The sequence below is a fragment of the Branchiostoma belcheri genome, unplaced genomic scaffold (assembly GCF_001625305.1).
Source record: "Branchiostoma belcheri isolate BF01 breed outbred unplaced genomic scaffold, Haploidv18h27 scaffold22, whole genome shotgun sequence".
NCBI classification, from domain to species: Eukaryota; Metazoa; Chordata; class Leptocardii; order Amphioxiformes; family Branchiostomatidae; genus Branchiostoma; species Branchiostoma belcheri.
This window is the reverse complement of record NW_017803713.1, coordinates 24,934-38,334: the sequence shown is the minus strand read 5'-3', so window position 1 is coordinate 38,334 and position 13,401 is coordinate 24,934. Positions and strand designations below refer to the sequence as shown.

Genomic DNA, 13,401 nt, shown 5'->3' with positions numbered 1-13,401 from the left:
CTGTTCTATCGACTTTAACTTGCCTTGTCGGTCGTACCTAAATATAATATATTTAATCCATCTCTCCTATGTGTTTGTCCATAAAAGCCGCGGTGAGTAGCGAAATAAATAAAAATACTATTGGTTAATTCTACGGTGTTTTCAAATACGTGTGTAGGTCTCTGCCTATTTGCAATGTAACCCAATCAAATATAAGGTATTGGTTATCTGTTAACCCCACCGCCGATACCGAGACGTTTTGCTAAAACAGCTGAACTTGAAGTAGTACAGTCATGTAGCCAAGTCCTGGGAGTAATCATGCAAATCAGGTGTCTGAAGAAACACGGTCTAAAAATATTTGATTTAGTACTGGTGTATGTAGGGTTTGTGCGGCCTACCCTTCCCTATTCCTGTCAGGTCTGGCACCCAGGTCTAACGGCACAACAGACGATAGTACGATAGAACAAGATCAAGTCAGAGCTTGTAAAATCATACTAGTCACATGGCCGCGAGCTTAGTCGTAACTAATAATAGTATGAACTATTGAAGTACGAATGAACTATTCTAGACATTATCATGGTGCCAATAATAACCATTTGGCTCTGTTCCAGCCAACGTGATCCATGTAAGACGTGACAACGAGAAGTCGACTGGTTTGGAAAGGTCCATCCCGTGCCCAACAGGCGCACAGTGCTACTCCGGCAACTGTGGCGCCCTGGTGTCGTTTGGGACCCAGGCCCTGTGTTGCTGTGGAGGGTTGTCTTCTATGACTATTCACGGCAGTCTCAACACGGCAAATCTCTACGCGACTCCGTGTACCTGCAGCTAGTAAAACTCTTTGACTTGGTATGCTATCGTCCTACTGTATATTTAATAAACTGTATGTTAGCACAATTCTTACATTGCATATTCAATCACTTTTAAATTATTTGATATTCCAGCGTAGTATTTAGCTGCGTATCAGAAAAAATCTTAATCTCCTTCTTCTGGTTCTTTTGCCTTACAGATGTACGTCAAGGGCAGGTCGAATCATCTGGTATCTGGGTGTCTCCCACCACAGGCTGCCGACGTTACAATGTTATGTCTATCTATATTTTGATGTGAATAAATCCACCAAACGGTCTTTTATTGTGTCTCTGTGTTTTTGTATTAAAATTAGAATCTTACTTGTATAATGTCTGGCTTTGACTCTAAGTCAACATCTCCATATCACGTAAAACTTGAAAAACCTTCTGTTTTCGGCCGAAGCATGACGGCATGAGAAGTATTGTTATTTGATACGTATTGCAAATCCTCACAAGATGCAGAGGGTATACAAGCACACTAGGACAACACCCACACCATATAAGAGGGTAAAAGAAGGAGCTGGGTCTGTCTGGACTAATGATATAATGATAATGACTAATGATGATAAGGACTAATGATGTAATGAAAATAATATTAATTATGCTAGATCAACGTTAGTTTGAAACCATGTTAGTTCTGATAACATCGCAGTGCATGTCAATTGATTTATATGGAAAAAAACAAATCCTGTTGCACATTGCACTGAAATCAAGAGGTTTAGAGGAACCCGTCAGATGTTTGTAATCGAGTCAAAACACGTATGCAGCCTACTACTATCTACTACTCTTCAGAGCTCAAACACTCTGCATACTTACCGAGCTAAGGACATTTGCATTTAAGAGTTAATGATTATTCAAATAATTGACCTGCAGAGACCAACAGGTTATTAGCAAACGTAGCGATGTGACAGAATGTTGAAGAGTTCAAACACCCCGCATACATACTGAGCTAAGGACATTTTTAATAAGAGTTAATAATTATTCAAATAATTGACCTGTAGAGATCAACATGTTATTAGCAAACGTAGCGATGTGACAGAATGTTGGCAGATATCAGCACGCGCATGAATATTGGCCTGAATTTGGAAAAAGAAATTGTGTTGCCCTCTGACATTGGTCATTGTGGAAAATGGGCAAAGATGTCTGTTGCCATAACGGGAGGTGACTAGCAGATAAATATCAAGAGAGAAGGCAAGACAAGGCTCTAATTTGCGGAATGTCTGGCTTTGACTCTAAGTCAACATCTCCAGACCAAATAAAACTTGAAAACCTTCTGTTGTCGGCCGTAGCATGACGGCATGAGAAGTATTGTTATTTGATACTTATCGCGAATCCTCAATTATTGCAAAGGGTATACAAGCACACTAGGACGATACCATTTTGTGTGTTTCAAATGTATATTTTAATATTTGATTGCTATTTGAAATGCTATACAGCACACTTTAAAGCTTGAAATATTGTACTGTACATATCAGTAACAGAGTTGTATTATATTAAATACTCCCCTACAAACGTTTACTAGCGGTTCGTCGCCCAGTCAGGTATTCCATTCACGAACAGCTAACATAAAATTACATACATTTTTTAAAGATAAAAAGACATATGCATGGGTAGTATCATCGACGTACGAGTATGTGCTTTAAGTTCGAGCTTTACGTATGTTTACATCACTTATGCTCTGGACGTAACTGAAGAAATAAATGGGTGAGTCCAATGTTAACTCATCGGATGATTCCTGTTGATATTCGAAAATGAGACATATTTATCTTATACTTTATCATATTTATCTATACTGTTACGCCATGGAAGTTTGAAAGAAAATATGTCTTGCACTAGCTAGATGCCATCAGATAAAATTACAGGAACAATTAGTGTTAGAATCATGTTACTTCTTAAATGAACCTTTCTACCGAATCCTCCTGTTTAAACATGATTAGATCTTAACATTATGACAGTGTTTTTTAACTTGAAAATGTTACAGTTATGCAGAAACGCTGTCAGGGGTACTGAATTGCACTGTTCCTCACAACAAATATATTAAGCACTAAAATACCAAACCTCAAAATCTTTAACAGCACATAAAATTATAATACTAGTACTTGCTGTTAAAATAATACATGCCAATTAGAAATACTATAATACTAATAGTACAAGTTTTCTTGGGAAAATGTTATTCTTTTACAAGGGTAAAACATCGGTCATATATATCAGTTTGAACAACGTGTATTTCAGACCTAAAGTTTACTCCTCTCTAGAATGATACAAATATCATGAATAACAAGCATCGATATATGGTACAATAGATTATAGTAGTAGATTTAATTAGTAGTGCATTTAGCCCCAGTGGGACGTGAATATGCAATAAACTTCACTGTCATTGTCATTATAAATTACTCATGTCCTGCATATGCCATATGGCTGACAAACAAGGGCCTGTCTGATCATAACCGTTAATTATATATATACTGCTGGGTGCTTTCATGTGTTTTTACACCTTCGTACATATGATTTTGCTGTAGGGCATCTAGCATTGCACCACCTGATATTAGTGTCAGGTTTCTAATTTCAAAGGATTCAGTGGTGCCTTGAGACTGACTATTGTTACTACCAGTACTGGTCACTACTGTAACAGTAGCTGTGGTGTTTGTATTGGATTTAGTGATTGGCCTGAGACTGACCCTGTCCTGTCTGATTATATAATGGATTTTTAGTGTGAATGGATTCAGTGCTTGAGATTGAGGCAGTGGGTCCTGTGTTATACAATGGACCTTCTGTGCCCGAGGAGTCAGTTGTTGAGTTTGAGGCAGTCGGTCCAGTTTTATATAATGGACCTTCAGTGGTTGAATTTGAGGCAGTCGGTTCTGTGTCATGTAATGAGCTTTTAATGTGCAAGAATTCAGCAGTTGACTTTGAGGCATGCGGCTCTGTGTTATATACTTGACTCTTAGTATCAGAGGGTTCGTTGATAACCTGATATCCTGTCTGACTATGGCCACTGACTAGTACATTCACTGTGGTGCTTATGTTGGATTCAGTGATGGCCTGAGACTGACCCTGCCCTGTCTGATCATGACCACTGGTCATTGCAGTAGCTGTGGTGCTTGTGTTGGATTCAGTGATGGCCTGAGACTGGCCCTGCTCTGTCTGATCATGACCACTGGCCATTACAGTAGCTGTGGTGTTTGCGTTGGATTCAGTGATGGCCTGAGACTGACCCTGCCCTGTCTGATTATGACCACTGGCCATTACAGTAGATTTGGTGTTTGTGTTGGATTCAGTGATGACCTGAGACTGGCCCTGCCCTGTCTGATCATGACCACTGGTCATTCCAGTAGGTTTGGTGTTTGTGTTGGATGCAGTGATGGCATGAAACTGATCCTGCCCTGTCTGATCATGACCGCTGATCACTACAGTAGCTGTGGTGTTTGTGTTGGATTCAGTGATGGCCTGAGATTGGCCCTGATGACCTGGATGATTGTATCGACTGTCCATATCTTCATACTGGTGGTCATGACCACTGGTTGCTACAACAGCTGTGGTGTTTGTGTTGTGCAAAGTAGGATTGGACTTCGAATCTGAATTCGAATTCCCGAGCCTCCTTTTGCACCAGATTGTGCAAATGACACCAACAGCGAGAGAAATCATTGAACTAACAACACTTGAAGTGAAAACAGGAGCTAGGGGCAAACTGGGATCATTTTGTTGGGAAGTAACAGTGACGGCAAGAGTTGAGGTCGTTGGCCCTTTCCATGTCTGAGTGTCAACTGTCGACTCTACATGTACATTGCATTTGAAGTACCAGTCATAGTGAGTGGTGGTGGTACCATTGTAACAGGTGTTAGCACTTTGCAATTGGGTAGCAACAGGCAATGTGGCAAATGTGGAGCCTACAGGATGTGCTGTTGGGCTTACATTGTTTTCTGTGTTGCCAAATGAAGATGTTGGCAATGCAGATGAGCTGAAGGTGTTTTGGGCATCGACAGTTGGTGTCAATTTGGTTGGGCAATTATGGAACAGATTTTTGGGACTGACATCTTTTAGTTTTTGTCCTGAGAGGTTTCCAGGTTGGGCACATGTTATCTGTTTTAGAACCGCAGGAGTTTCAATCAGTTTTTGCCAAAAGGGAGCCATCTTACAGTCACACTGCCAGGGGTTGTCTTCTATATATAAATAAGGAATAGATGCCAACATATCTTTCGCTGATAGGGGAAGGACAGATAGCTGGTTTGAATGCAGGTACAACGTTTGAAGCCTGGGTAGATTCGAAAACGTACCAGAGGGGATGTTCCTTAGCTTGTTTGAGCTCATGAGCAAAGTTTCGAGGGAAGGTAGATTTGAGAATGCTCCAACCTGAATGCTGGATATTTGGTTGAAGGTAAGGTCCAACAAGTTGAGCCGGGTTAAATTTGAGAATACATCAACTTGAATGCTGGATATTTGGTTGGAGGAAAGGTCCAGCAAGTCGAGTTTGGATAGATCAGAGAATGCACCAGGCGGAATACTAGTTATCTGGTTACCTTTTAAAAATAACTGGTTGATGCATGCTGGGAGGTTCTGAGGGATCTTGGTGAGGCCCAGGTTACGGCATTTGCAGCTGCAGCTTGATAATGGTGTACAGCCACAGCCTCCTTCTAAGATGTTGGGCTCCTTCAGGATGAGGAGAAGGAAAATCAGCAGGTGCCGCAGCTTTCTTCCCATGTCGTGCTGGAGTCTGCACAGAAAAAGCAGCAGGGATTGAATTTAAAAAAATGGCAATCAGTGATGCCAGACGTCACACCCTTTACCCAACCTTTTTATTCAGAAACATATAGACACATTGGCAGACAGACCTTCCGAAGACAATACGGCAACAAGACAATTAGAGACAGGAGGCTTCATTCTCTTCAATACATAGCTTATAGGGCCATCATACTACAATCAATCCATACATTGTATGCAAAATGCTTACGTACCCTAAATAAGGTGAATGTTGAGTGATTCGATAGGTACACTGCCAGTGGGTAGCACGAATTCTGTCAATGCAAAACCACAAACACATACAATATCATCGTGACTTCATCGATGTCAAATTCATTGTCTCTTGAGATGACTCTTGGATATGGGGACTTTCTAGAGTTCTCTAGAGTATGTGAGTTCTCTCTCAAACAGACCGTCAGAAGAAATACGGCCAGAAAAAAATTTAAGAAAAAAGAATGCTTCTCTGCACTCCTCGTTCGTGAATTAATACTGTTTAGCAGCAAGTATGAACTCAACGTCGTTTGGGACATTTTTCTGCCCTGAGTCTGAACCTAGCTATCTGCAGAATTTATTATCATGGATAAATGTTTATTTCTCATGCGATATGGTGCAGACGTGTAGGGCCAGAAGCATTGGGCTCGAAATTCTTATCTTAACCAGGTCACAGACCCTTGACTTTTTTTTTTTGCCCTATGGTGGTGTAGTTACTTCCGCATTTGTTGCGTTTTGTTGCGGTGTGACGCGTTGCACAAGAAATACTCCCAAATTGTACATGATGGTAATATTCAGATGGTACTGTATGTGCAACCCATATAGATATATCTTTATCTTCAATGAACATGCATAAATAAACAAGATTTAAAAGCTCTCATACATCTTATATTTAGTGTTACTTATAAACACTTTATCGACAAGTTGTTAATTGTCTGGTTTGGGCTGTTTGAATATTCACATTTCGCAGGTTGTTTACTCTCTGATCTAGTGCTTTTGCCAACGTGTCATTTGTTTTGATCTTTTAAAAATATATTTTATACATCTGTACCCAGACCCATCCTCATGTTTGAGGTTTGGGAGAATGAAATCCCTAAGTATTTTTATTCTCAATAAACCATTTCATCATCATCTCAGTGTCAGTCTCTTCCACTACATTTAAATACAAGAAAACGTACGGTTTGCATGAGAACCGATGTCTCTTGTACAATAGAGTAGTTATTTATCCACTATTCCATCTTCTCTCGTATATGTACAGAAAATACTACAACTCACCTGGGGCCATATTCAAAACTTACCTTACAAGCCAGTCAGAATATCTTCAGTTGGCACCGTCTGGGCGATGAGCTGCACCTCTCAGATGTGACGTCTGGTAGCTGGAGTCCGACAACCAAGCCTCGATACGTCCTTCGCAATCTGGTTGCGTGGATTGTCTGAATCTAGCTCTTTGAATATTAATATTGATAATAAATAATAATGTCTGTTTGTTTGTTTGTCCCTTGAAATCACCTTGAAAATTCCCTGGGTGCAATTTCTTTGTAAGCTGCTATGAGGCACTATTACTTTATGTTGATACTGTTCAATTGACTTTCTATAATCGTAACGGTCTCGCTCATCTTCTTCAAGTTGGCGATGCATGTAAACCTTGATAATTCCCATAAGCTTGGTAAGTATCTAGAAGAACTTAATATTCTTTTCGTCAGAAGAGTATGTATTCAGCTTGGCTGTGGTGTGATTTTTTTAAATTTGTGGTTGATTTTTCTATATTTTTGGTGTGTGGGTAGCTGTTGTGAAAATGTAGTTTAAGTTAAAAAATGGTCCTCCTGGCCTTTCCCAATATAATTGCAGCGGGATTTTTGGGCATTTGTCCATTGTATGTATGCAGCCAAAACTAAAATCTGTGTATGGATCTGTGTATGATGATATTTGGTAGGTGTGGAGCGTTTATAGAAACAAAGTTCAATGTTAAAAATGGATATCCTGTGACGAGAGTTCTGTATTTTTTTGGGTTTTGTTTGTGACAACATAACGTGTCAATGAGAAAACGCGGATAATTGTTAATGGTATTTAGTGTTTGAGTAAGGACATGAAGGCGAAGTTCGATAATGGGCTTAAAAAATTTCAGCAACCTTGTTGTCCCCAAAATGACCCTAGAAGTTTGATGATCTGTCTGAGCAATGCAGGAAGGTAGCGGAGAGGTGGACATAAGAGTAGTAAATGCTGCACGTTGTAACGATAAAACCTGTCTGACAGACACGCTAATATGCTGAATACAATAACAAAACCATGTTTTGAATGCATCAGAGTGCAGCAAATAATATCTACGGACAGCGGAGTTCTCTATTCTTGGTACATTGAAAACAGTGCATCCGTCTGTATGCTTGAGACAAGAAAAACTTTCCAGACTGCAGCTACATATTACCTGTTGTTCCTAACTTAATAACAAGAAGCCATAGGCGACAATTCTCCGTGAAGTATTATATATTGCAACAAAAAGAAGTAGCCATTGGCGACAATTCTCTGTGAAGTGTGATAAATCGAACAAAGAAAAATTGTTTAAACGCGCGTCGGCTCAGTCATCTTAAGACGCAACAACCAATCAGAGATGCGAGATGCCTACACGTGACGCGGGAAGGGCGCGCGATGCCCGAAATATTTTTGCGTCAATATTCAGCGCCGTGATTCAAGAGATTAATACCCGGAAACAATTTTTTTCTTGTTTTGAACGCATTAACATGCATTTACGCTAATTTAGTATGATTCAGGGTTACTTTTTTTTAACCTGCCATGGCCAGATTATCTAAAGATGTGTGTATTGTGTGTACAATCTATAGAAAGAGAAATGTACATCAGGTCCGATCATCCGATTTTCACGTTTCGGTTTTTGGACTCGGTTCATGAACGTATTTGGTTTGGCTCCTGGAATGTGCAAAAAAATGACTCCCGGGACTGTCTACAGGGAACACTCGCACATTCGCGGTGTATCAGGACAGCGCGACTGGTCGGCATTAGCGCAGTAACAGTTGCATAAATGGACGAAACCATTTCAAAGAAATGGGGATGTTCGAAAATAAGCATTTACTCCAATATCAAAACAGCTACGGTAAAAATAAAAAGACGTGCATCATCCCGGACATAATGCAACACCACATGCGAAATTACACAGAAATGCGACGTACGGAAGAATGCGTTTTGGCTGCGAACATCTTCCAAAAAACTTGGCATCTCTTAACCATGGGCAAAAACATCTGGAACCACTTATAAAAACCACCCCGTATCTGCATGAACTTTTTTGAACCCCACTGCTATTCCAAACAACGCGTTTTTCTGGACCATTCCAATTCGCCTCGTAATTGTAGGGGTGCGTCTGCGATATTACATTGACCGCGAAAGCAGCAACGGCAAAAATACACATTCGTGCATCAACACGGGCATGCCCGCAGACGGCGTATAAAATTGCGTGCCGATTACACAAAGAGAACCCAGTGTTTTGACTGCGAACATGAAAAATCAGCCGATTACAACACTCCGTCCGGAGGTCCTGACCTCCTTCACGGAGTAACAACCCCACATGACCGCCGTGTCGTGACACCACATACTATATTGGGATGTCAAATCATTTTATTTTATTGCCGGAATATACATGAAGAAGAAGAAGAACTTTATTGCACGACAAATGCACATGGTACATTGTATGGCAAACTAAATAAAGAGAGTAAAAACAATAAAATAAGTGTGTTGAATAAGACCTAATGTCGAATAAAACCTAACATATCTATATCATAATCATTCAAATAATAAGGGACATCACAAGTCGTTGATAAAGTGTTACAATCAAGTGGGCTAATCACAAGTTTCGGTATTTTTTTCTAATAGCAAAGCATTCCTTTATATATCTACCTATTTTTGCGTTGTGGGGACCGTTACATGTAAAGATATATTCAAATCTGTCTCCAACATCGAGACTCTTAAAATCTATGGTACTTGATTCGAGAAATGTAAATAGCTTACATATATATACATATGCACAAAATCGACGGGCGTCCGGACATCAATAAAAAACCATATACCGAAATTCGGACAGATCGACCAAAACGCAACGTGAGTTATAGTTGTGAACACACAAAGACGACCAAAAACAGAGCCTTCCTGCGGAAGGATTTTATCCTCCCTGGAAGTAAGACAAAATCTTGGCTTGTCACTCCTGGATTCCCAACTCGGCCTGGAGGACGCGCATGCGAGAGTAGGTCTCGTCCCAGTCCACATACCCGACCTGCAGGTGTCTCTCTCCGCCTGACAGGCTGAACGCCGTGCGGTCGTGCAGGACACGGAGGTTGTCGAACGCCAATATGTCACCTGGAAAACATGAAGATTAGATTCCTTCTGGTCAATGGTACTGTTTGCTAAAAACGTTTTTTTTTTCATAAAAACTAACCATAAGCCATACTCACGTAATTGAACGCCGTGCGGTCATGAAGGATCCGGTACTTGTCAAACGCCAACGTATTACAGGGAAAACATGGGTCAAGAAATTACGAAAGGATAGTAGATTCGTTCTAGACAATTGTATTGTTTTTTGTTGTTCACAAAAGCCAATCTTAAGGTATACTAAAGGTGTGCGATGGTTGTCAAAGGCCAGCATGTCACCTGGAATTATGAAAGGAGAGTAGATTCCGTCTTGCAAACGGTACTGTTTGCTAAGGAAGTTAGTTTTTGTTCACAACTGAAGCTAATCTTAACCCTACCTAGACCGGGCTTTTTTTGACATGGGGGGACGGGGGGGGGGCTCTTTTGACCCCCCCCCGAAGAACTCGCGAACGGTATGTCGTATGACCACCAAAGTTTCAGAGAATGGTGTACTAGTAAAAATTTATCATATCTACAATTTTTATGTCGTTATCACGTAATATGACGTCATTATGACGTCATTAATGCGATTTTATGGGCCAAAACCGTCTTAATAGGTTTTTTCCCTGAAAACTAAATGGTATTCAACATAACTGTACCAAAAGTCTTTATGACAGAATATTATGGTGTACTAAGTCTTATGTTGCCCATAGCAACACCGGTGACGTCATAAAATGACGTCATGCATATTTAAGATATCCGCCATCTTGGATCATCAATCTTGAATTTTCAAAAATAGTTTTTTTTCATGATAAAGCCTAAAATACATTGTAAACATACTAAAGACTTTCATTTAACCCTTTTTTGGAAAAAGAAATGGAAGTATTGATGAAATTTGAATGAAAATAACCTGTATATACCTGTTCTAATGATATGGTCCGCCATCTTGGATTTTGGCCAATGACGTCATCAAATTAGCATAAATTATGCGTATTTATGATAAAATTTACATAAAATTATATGGGATGTTATTAATATTAGAAACCATGAGTAACGACATAAAACCAATAGAATTCTATTGTTGAAACAGAAAGTACTAAATTTAGCCAAAAATGCCTGTCAGAAACCCGTTGCCATGGCAACATAAAAAATTATTATCTTATTCCAATGATTGAGAATTGTTGCCAACCATATTCTAGGAAAAGTCACCAAGTTTGGCCGTTCTACGGCTAGCCGTTCAGACGCTAGGTGACATCAAAGTTGCCGCGGGCACTTTTTTCCAGGTGAGCATGTCACCTGGAAAACAATTTGGGACGGGGAAGGGTTCATCATCCACTACCTAAAAAGAAGTCATGGCATGCTGCTTGAAAAACATGGATCAAGGAAAGAAGGGTAAGTACATTCCTTGTCAATAGCAGTATTTGAGTATCGCATTTATTTTCCATAACGACTTATCTTAAGCAGCCATGTCATATGTCACCAGGAAAACATGGGTCAAGAATCCTTAGACCTTACCAAAGGCAGTATTTGCTAAAGAAGTTAGTTTTTCGTTTTGCAGAAGGTGCAGAATCCGATGGTGGTTGTCAAACGCCAGCATGTCACATGCTCACAGAGCCAAGCAACGGGCGGAGAGAAGTATAGAAACTAGGCTCTTCTACTCAAAACAGCTTCAACCCGATGCTAAGGATTATCTTTAAGAATACTTATTGTAATAAGGGTAAAAGCTCGACTCGCCTTCTTTCATCTTGTAGCGGATGCAGTTCCTGGGGTGAGCCAGGATGTCGTCGAACGCCCTCATGGCGCGATAGAACGGTTTGACCTGGTCCAGCGGCACGTCCAGCACGGAATCACGGGAGTGTTTCCCGCACACCACCTTCTGTACCTCGCCTTTGTCGCTAATGCTAAACACAAACACACCACTTTAATATCTATTCGATACAGATAGAAAAACATGTATGGAAACAAAGCTCAAAACTCAAGAGGAAAACAAGAAGGGAACAAAAAGACCAATAACTTTTATATTTGAGTCAATTATATTGCACGTTGTTAGTTTTTTTTTCAAACAAGACAAGACACTAGTAAGAAAACCCCCCACACATTTGCTATATCAATTTGCCTAATATGTTAAACAGGTCTCCACCAGAAGACAGTCTTACTTTTACAAAGAATGTCATTCACGCATTTCCTCATAAAGTATGCAAATAAGGTCCTTATTTGAATAAGTTATGTTTAAATATGTTCATCTTCCTTCAACTTTCAAATACCGCAAGTATGAAATTATGGAATTATAACATTTTCTCATTAATTACACAAGTCTTACATAATCAATATCAGCGTGTGTTTCTTTTGTTGTGACATGTGACGTATGTCACAGACTTGAATAGTCCTACCATGGAATCAGCTGATTTATTGAATTTTCTCATAAATTATGCAAATTACATCCATATTTGCATAATTGTCCCATTATTATGTCAAGCATCACTTGAGCTGCCTACATACCAAAAATCATGATCCGTCAACCGGATTTAGAGTTACCCTCTTTTGAATATTTTTAAGCCCATGCAGTTCCAGTGCTAACGTCACTGAAAACATAACCTTCTTAGAGAAGGTAAAAATGTAGGCTCCTACCTGATGATATGGTGTCGTTCCTTCATGTGGTGCTTGGGCTCGGCCTTCCCGATCCTGTGGAAGTTGACCTTCACTGTCGTGAGGAGTTTGAAGGCGTCCGGGTTCTCCTGCTTCAGCTGGTAGGCGGCGTTGAAGGCGTCCACAAGCTCACTAGCGCCCCCTTCCGACTCCGTCTGCTTGATGCAGTGCATCATCTGGACCTGTTGGGCGATGAACAGAGGTACTTCCGGACACTTTATGTACAGTATGTGTGTGTGTGTGTGTGTGCGTGCGTGCGTGCGTGTGTGTCTGTTTGTTTGTTTGTATGTGTGTGTGTTGTTTGTATGTGTACACGCGTATGTGTGTATGTGTATGTGTGTGTGTGTGTGTGTGTGTGTGTGTGTGTCTGTGTGTATTTTTCTCTGTATGTGTATGTGTGTTTGTTTTTTAGTGTATGTGTCGCTGTGTGTTTGTGTGTACAGTATGTGTGTGTGTGTGTGTGCGTGCGTGCGTGCATGCATGCATGTGGATATGTGTGAATGTGATATTTGCATCTGTGTGTTTGTGTGTACAGTATGTGTGTGTGTGTGTGTGCGTGCGTGAGTGCGTGCATGCATGTGGATATGTGTGAATGTGATATTTGCATCTGTGTGTTTGTGTGTACAGTATGTGTGTGTGTGTGTGCGTGCGTGTGTGCGTGCATGCGTGCACGCATGTGGATATGTGTGAATGTGATATTTGCATCTGTGTGTTTGTGTGTACAGTATGTGTGTGTGTGTGTGCGTGCGTGAGTGCGTGCATGCATGTGGATATGTGTGAATGTGATATTTGCATCTGTGTGTTTGTGTGTACAGTATGTGTGTGTGTGTGTGTGCGTGAGTGCGTGCATGCATGT

General features: G+C 40.4%; 1 protein-coding gene across 1 annotated transcript in view; it reads right to left on the bottom strand.

Moving 5' to 3' along the window:
- Positions 1-9,585: 9,585 nt before the first annotated feature.
- The window catches only part of LOC109470077 (gamma-butyrobetaine dioxygenase-like), a 6,667-nt gene continuing 2,851 nt past the window's right edge, over positions 9,586-13,401 (bottom strand). Inside the window, exons 5-7 of the mRNA XM_019768855.1 lie at positions 12,528-12,760; positions 11,634-11,800; positions 9,586-9,908 (exon numbers count right to left, since the gene is read on the bottom strand). Of these exons, the coding sequence (XP_019624414.1) occupies positions 9,751-9,908; positions 11,634-11,800; positions 12,528-12,760 (558 nt within the window). The 3' untranslated portion in view covers positions 9,586-9,750. The remainder of the gene's footprint in view (positions 9,909-11,633; positions 11,801-12,527; positions 12,761-13,401) is intronic.